The sequence below is a fragment of the Ipomoea nil genome, unplaced genomic scaffold (genome assembly GCF_001879475.1).
Source record: "Ipomoea nil cultivar Tokyo-kokei standard unplaced genomic scaffold, Asagao_1.1 scaffold3172, whole genome shotgun sequence".
Classification (NCBI taxonomy): Eukaryota; Viridiplantae; Streptophyta; class Magnoliopsida; order Solanales; family Convolvulaceae; genus Ipomoea; species Ipomoea nil.
In genome coordinates, this window is record NW_017619600.1 from 1,915,468 (window position 1) to 1,923,566 (window position 8,099).

Here is an 8,099-nt window from a genome sequence, read left to right on the forward strand (position 1 = left end):
TAATTCCATGAAAATGAGGGAATTGCAATTCCATGAAATTGTAATTCCTTCTAATCAAACTAAGGAATTTAGAAGCTTTTATAATTATGTAAGAATTACGAGGGAAGAGAATTTAAATTTCCTCCAACCAAACGCCCTGTTAAGATTTTATATGTCAACAAAAAATAGTTAAAGAATTTAGCTAAAAATAGCCATTTTGAAGATAAGGGAAAAAAAGGAGTCATTTTCCCTTTTCTTTTATTTCATTTTCTATTTTTTATTGTCTATTTTCTATTTACTAATTCAATGGGTAGAAAATACTTTGCCAATGCCAGTTTTTTTTTTTTCTTTTTTTTGTTTTCCTTATCCAAAACATTGCAAGTTTTTTTTTCTTGTTAGTAAATACACCAACCAAAGTGGAAGAATAAAATGAGAAACTGTTTGGTAATCATAAAGTTTTAAAATTGACTCCCTATGAAAATTGTCCATTAATTTTTTCGGTTTAAACCATTGAGCTATTTGACAACTTAAACTGGTTTATCTCTTTTGTAATCCTTTACCCCTAGGATTACAAGGTGGGCTTCAAAGAATAAAACCAGAAGCGTAACAATGCAATAGCATAAAGTTAAATGACATTGGCCCTGTTTGGTAAATGGTTTTAGCGGTTAGCTGATAGGGTTAATTAGAGGATATAACTAGTTGATAACATTAACTGATTGTAGAAATGTGTTTGGTAAATTAGCTGATAGCTCTTTGGTATAATTTCTTTCCTCCAAAAGCTAATTGAAAACGTTGCTTTGAACAGTTTTTTGAATTTTAGCATTTTAGAGTTACAAAAAGCTAATTAACTATTTTATTTTTTAAGGGAAAAGGTACAAATAGGCCATTGAACTATTTGGGGGATAGCAATTAAGCCACCGAACACGAATAAGCTCCAAATTGATCTATGAACCTGCCAAAAAAAAAAAAAAGTATAATTAGCATTTTTAGTAGATTACCAACAAGTTTGTGATGATTAGGATGTCATGTGTATTTTTTATTTTTTATTTTATTATTATTATTATCATACTAAGCATTTGACTCAAAAAAAAAAAAAAAAAAACTAAGTTAAACTATTAAACTATTATTAGTATTTCTAGAATCATTCACAATACCAAAGACCACATGATTATGTTTAATAATATTAATATTAATTTTAATAGTATTAATATATTAATAATTAATAATTTATATATAGATCAATATATAATTTCTAACGCCTCCCCACTGCATCTCCATGATGCTCGTAGCAGCAATGGATATGAAGAGAGACATGAAAATAATACTCCCGTAGTTACTGATCTGCAGGAGAAACGAATAGTTAAAGAATTATGTCTACCTGTGAGTATTATTATTATTATTGTTATTGTTATTCTTGTATATACTATAGTTATATAGTTTGTGATGTTAGACTTAGTCTCAATGTAATAGCTTATCTATTAGGAGTGTTTAGAGGTGTAGTCTGATATACACTCTGTAATCTCTTTGAGTTGTAACTGATTTGGAATTATCTCTCTCATCTGGTATCAGCCTAACCCGATCATACCTTCTCTCTCCTAGCCGACTACCACCGTGAAAAATTCCCCTCCCTTCCCGTAAGAAACAAACCTCCGAGTTATGTCATCCAACTCATCGGAAAGAACCGTTTCCGCCGCCGGTGGCTCCACTCCAAGCGGCATGAACCCCCTATCCGGCGCACACCACTTCATTTTGATGAAGCTAACATCGCGTAATTTCCTGTTTTGGCGGACTCAACTCATCCCTTTTCTACGAGGACAAGACCTCATCGGATATGTTGATGGCAGTACACCCTGCCCGGCTGCTACACTGCATGTGCCCGCCGGTGAATTCGGCTCCGGCACCACCACTGTGGAGTCCGTTCCCAACCCAGCCTATAAGGCGTGGGTGCAACAGGATCAGTCGATCCTGTCTCTTTTGATATCGTCGATGGCCAACGAAGTCCTTCATCTCGCAGTTGGCCGGAACACTTCCACGGAGGTATGGCGATCCATTTGCACCGCGTTGGGTTCCAATACTCAGGCGAGGTGCCTCAATCTTCTTGGACAGTTCCAAGGTCTACGGCAAGGCGGTTCAACTTCGGCAGATTACGTCGGGCGGGCGGAACTCCTCGTCGAGGCTTTAGCGCAGGTCGGGCAGCCTTTATCACTAGCGGAGCAGAACCTGTACGTGTTGAGAGGACTGGGCCCGGAGTACAGGTCTTACGCCGCGTCGCTCACCGCTCAGTCGCCGGTCTCCCTGCCGCAACTCGCCAACTATCTGCAAGCCGCGAATTTTATTTTGTCTGATGATTATCCGCAGGTTGATGGTGGCAGTACTGGTTCGCACGCTGCCATGTATGCAGGCCGTGGACGAAATAGTGGCGGCAGTGGAGGATCGCAGGGCGGCAGTGGAGGCTCGCATGGTGATGGCGGACGCCGGGGCGGATCGCATGGCGGTCGTCGTGGTGGACGTGGCGGTAGGGGTGCGCCTCGTTGTCAGATTTGCAAGGCACTCGGGCACACCGCGTTGTACTATTACAAAAGGTACACGGGTCAGCCGCCTACACAAGCCCAAGTCGCCGTCTCCGGTGACGCACCGGCACCTCCGGCCGAAGCCTGGTATCCGGACATGGGAGCTACCGCGCACGCTACTCCGGATGCCGGCATGATGACGTCATCAGAAGATTATGGGGGCTCGGATACGCTCCGGGTTGGAAATGGTACAGGTTTGGTTATCTCACGGGTTGGCCATCCATCCCTTCCGCGTCTAAACAGTTGTTTCTATCTGATATTTTACATGTGCCTAAATTGACCGTTCCATTACTCTCTGTTCAAAAATTTGCTAATGAAAATAGAGTTTTCTTTGAGTTTCATAACAATTGTTTCTTTGTGAAGGATTCCAAAACCAAAACGGTGCTCCTTAAAGGTCCCACATCTAGAGGTCTATACAAGCTACCTGTGTCTTGGAGTCATTTCGCATTTGTTAGTTCCGGGCTATACAGGTGGTTTGGCATCGCAGGCTTGGTCATCTACACAGTGTCGTCCAAAATAAAATCCTCCAACAGTGCTCGGTCAATTCTAATAATTTGTCCACTTTAGGCTCATGTACGGCTTGCCACCTCGGAAAGTCTTCCCGTTTTACATTAGATCGAATTGATAGTTCTAGTCAAAATGTTCTAGATCTTTTGTATACGGATATCTGGGGCCCGGCTCCCGTAGTCTCGTCTAGTGGTTTTCGTTATTTCTTGTTATTTGTCGATGACTACTCTCGGTTTTGCTGGTTTTATCCATTAAGGGTAAAATCAGACATTTATAAAATTGTTGACGTGTTTCATGTGTTGGTAGAGCGGCAGTTTTCGCGCTCTATCAAGTATATTCAATCTGATTTATGGGGTGAATACTGCAAATTACACAACACGTTCCAAACACTGGGTATAAATCACCGTCAATCATGTGCTTACACGCACGAACAAAACGGGCGAGTAGAGCACCGTAATAGACACATTGTTGAAACGGGTCTAGCTCTTCTCGCTCAAGGGTCTGTTCCACTCCAATATTGGGACTATGCTTTTGAAACAACTACGTGCCTAATTAACTATCTTCCATCTTCAGTCTTAAAGTTTGAAAGTCCCTACTCCCGACTATACAAAAAGCCACCACCCTACCAATTCCTTTGTGTCTTCGGGTGTCGATGCTACCCTTATCTAAGGCCGTACAATCTCCATAAGATGGAGTATCGTTCGACACCCTGTGTCTTCCTAGGTTACCCACCGTCCTATAGGGGATACAAGTGTATGGACCTAATCAGTGGGAAAACTTATATCTGTCGCCATGTGCGGTTTGATGAATCTTCTTTTCCCTTTGTCACAGATATACCATCACAGGTCAACGAGCTTGCATCCGTACCGTGGGCCGCTGGGGCCATAATTCCCAAGAACATGGTGCATCCAGTGACAATTCAACTGGCTCCTCAGTTATCTATACCTCTAGCTCAGGAGGGCCCACACTTAGCCATTGAACCGGTCACCCGACCCTCCCGGGGCCGACCTCGGGGTCGGGCTAAACAGACACAACCCCAGGAACGGGGACATGTCATGCGGCTACGCCACATGACTCATGGCTCGAATGAGGAGTTCCAGGCTCTGACGGCCACAACTGATCTCACCTGTTACTCCAAGGCAGTAGGGCATCCGCAATGGCGGGATGCTATGGACCAGGAGTTCAATGCGTTGCTCCATAACAACACTTGGCGTCTGGTTCCAGCCGAACCCACTATGAATATCATCGGCTGTAAATGGGTGTTCCGCACCAAATGGACTGCTGATGGTGCAGTTGATCGCTATAAGGCACGCCTTGTGGCCAAGGGTTTTAATCAAGTAGCTGGGGAATACTTTTTTGACACTTTCAGTCCAGTCATCAAACCCACTACAGTTCGCATACTTTTTTCTTTTGCAGTGACTAACAGATGGACGCTCAGGCAGTTGGATGTTCATAATGCCTTCTTAAACCGGCATCTAGCTAAAACAGTCTATATGAAACAACCCCAGGGTATGAAGACCCAGCACATCCTGATCATGTCTGTCTCTTACAGCAGTCACTCTATGGGCTTAAGCAAGCTCCGCGGGCATGGTTCAAACGGCTACACGACTTCTTACTATCTACAGGTTTTTCCTCATCGAAGACTGATGTTTCTCTCTTCTACTACACTACTGAGGGCTCAAAGGTCTTTCTCCTGGTTTACGTTGATGACATCATTATGATGGGTAGCGACGCCGCCTTAGTCAATCATTTGCTAGGCCGCTTGGCCTCCACCTTCAAGATTCGGGATCTTGGCAAACCGGGATTCTATCTCGACGGCGTTATATGACGGATTTGTTGAACAGGTCTGGAATGGTTGACTGCAAACCACTTACTACACCTGCGTCGGTCTCTCAGCCGGTCACCCCATCCGATCAACCTTACGAGAACCCAACACAGTATCGTTGTATTGTTGGAGCATTGCAGTATCTAACCATCACTAGGCCAGACTTAGCGTACGCTGTTAACCGCCTATGTCAGTTTATGCACTCACCCACGATTGACCACTGGGCCATGGTCAAACGCGTGTTGCGGTATATCAAGGGCACTCTTGACTATGGGTTGCACCTTGTAGCGTCACCGACTTCTACTATTCATGCCTATTCAGACTCTGGCTGGGCTGGCTGCCCGATTGACAGGAAAAGCACGAGTGGGTATGTTGTCTTCTTAGGGTCTAATCTCGTTTCATGGCTCTCTCGGAAGCAGCGCACGGTGGCCCGCTTATCCACTGAAGCCGAATATAAGGCCTTGGCTGACGTTGCAGCTGAAGTTACTTGGGTTGTCTCCCTGTTACGTGAGCTAGGGTTACATGCTGGCCAGCCGTCCAACCTATGGTGTGATAACTTGGGAGCAACGTATTTATGTGCGAATCCGGTTTTTCACGCTCGGACGAAGCGTGTTGAGATCGACTATCATTTTGTTCGTGATAAAGTGGATTCAGGTGACTTTGTGGTTAATTTTGTCTCGACCAAGGACCAGCTTGCGGATATCCTCACCAAGCCACTCACAGGGCCTAGGTTTACTACTCTACGGGACAAGGTCAATGTTGTGGCTCACCAACCATGTTGTTGTTGTTGTTGTATATACTATAGTTGTATAGTTTGTGGTGTTAGACTTAGTATCAATGTAATAGCCTATCTCTTATGAGTGTTTAGAGGTGTAGTCTGATATACACTCTGTAATCTCTTTGAGTTGTAACTGATTTGAAATTATCTCTCTCATCCTACCAACACAAAACAACACTCACCGTATATATGCATCTATATAGAAATTATTAATTATTAATTATTAATATATTAATACTAATAAAATTAATATTAATATTAATATTATTAAACATAATCTTGTAGTCTTTGGTACTGTGGATGATTCTGGAAATATTAATAATAGTTTAATAGTTTAACTTAATTTTTTTAGGTCAAATGTTTAGTAGAATAATAATGATAATAAAATAAAAAATAAAAAATATACATGGCATCCTAATCATAACACACTTGTTGATAACCTGCTAAAAATGTTAATTGCTCTTTTTTTGCAAGTTCATGGATTAATTTGGAGCTTATTCGAGTTTGATGGCTTAATTACTATCTCCCAAATAGTTTAATGGTCTATTTGTACCTTTTCTCATTTTTTAACCAAGTCAAACAACTAATAGTGGTCAAATAAGCCAAAATTGGGACTAATTATTGTGTGGACCATGGTCCACATAATTGTGCGGATCATGAATATCAGGTACATTTTAAATATATTAAAAGTACATTATTTTTGTACTGACGCTACATTATTTTTGTACTAAAGGTACATTATATAAAATAATGTACCCTTAGTATATTAAAATGTACTTTCAAAAGATGTACCTTACGTACATAAATAATGTACACTTAGTATATTAAAAATGTATTTTTTATTTATGGTCCACACAATTGTGTGGATCATGGTCCATGCAATAATGATTGCGGCAATTTATATCTTGCACCAGGGCGCACATTGCATTGTGCGCCCTGATGCAAAACGACGTCGTTTCAATTTTTTTTTTTTTTTGAAATTTCGCTACCCTGTGTTGGCGGTTAATTTTTTTTAAAAAAAAATTCATGTTAAAAAATGTACATAATTTTACACTAGAATACACATAATTGTATACATGAATGTACATAATTGTATAACAACATACACATACTTTTTTTTTAAAGATAATACATATAATCTAACATAATACATAATATACATAAACTTTTAACAAAATAAACATCAACTCTTAACATAATACACATAAATTTCCTGTTTCGGATGTACATAATTGTTTAAAAAAAGATGTACATGATTGTATAAAAAATGTACATAATTGTATAAACAAATATACATAATTGTATAAAAAATACACATAATCAAGTCAACTCCCTATATAACTTACCAAAACGACGTCGTTTTGGGAGGCGCAGGGCGCACAGTGCTTTGCGTGCCATGATGCAGGGTATAACAATTCAATAATTACAAAATTGGCCTATAGGCCAACTATTTTACCAAATAGGCCCATTATATTAATGGCTTCAATTCTTTAGCTAGAAGTAGCAATCAAGTAGAAATATTCAGGGCCCCGGCCCTGGAGCAAGGGCAGGCTGGGCCCTTGCCCAGGGCCCATGCTTGGGGGAGGGCCCCATCCTATATCTTATATATATATAGTATATATGTATTGAGTATAAGTAATTTATATATATATATGTACTATTGTAAAGTGAATTAGCTTGGTTGGTAAAATACTTAGATTTCAACCTTATTTAATCAAAGGCCTGTGATCCTATCCATCCCTTCACAATTTAGATTTCATCAACTTCACTTCTCTTGCTTATATTTTAAAAATTTATTTTTATTTATTTTTTGTGTTTAAAGGCCTGTGATCCAATCCTTCCCTTCACAATTTAGATTTCCTCAACTTCACTTCTTTGCTTATATTCTAATGTATATTTTAAAAATTTATTTTTATTGACTTTTTGTGTTAAATACGGAGTAGTATTTTTAATGTAGTTTTTTTTTTTTTTTTTTTTGAAAAGAGCCTGTGCGGCATTTTATTGAAAATACGTTGAAATAGAGTCTGGCGGGCCAGAGTCCGAATACATAGCAGCTGAGTAATTAAAGGCCGAAGTGGCTAAAACATGTGCTAAACAATTATCTGATCTAGGAATAAAACTGATCGAAACATAATCAAAGGAAACCATCCGGTTTCTGCAGGTATCAATGGCATAGCCAAGGTATGAACGAGGTGTATCCTTCGCAAGTGATAAATATTGTTGTAGTGACAGACAGTCTGTTAGGAGGTCTACCGATCTCACTCCACGATCCCATAGCCAAGATAAAACTTCTTTACATGCAATTGCTTATGCCATAAGAGGGGAGAAGCAGTCTATCAATGGCGCCTGTAAAGCTGAGATATACGACCCCTGTTCGTCTAGGAGGATTGCCCCTACAGTGGCTTTATTCGTGGTATGGAAATATGCTGCATCAAAATAA

The 8,099-nt window shown here is 40.3% G+C and overlaps 1 protein-coding gene across 1 annotated transcript; it reads left to right on the plus strand.

The window, feature by feature from the left end:
- The first annotated feature begins 4,880 nt into the window (after nucleotides 1-4,880).
- LOC109168070 (uncharacterized mitochondrial protein AtMg00810-like) lies at nucleotides 4,881-8,099 on the plus strand. Its single transcript, XM_019317124.1, has 2 exons — nucleotides 4,881-5,611; nucleotides 7,892-8,099. Exons 1-2 carry the CDS (start codon nucleotides 4,881-4,883, stop codon nucleotides 8,097-8,099), a joined length of 939 nt encoding a protein of 312 aa, XP_019172669.1.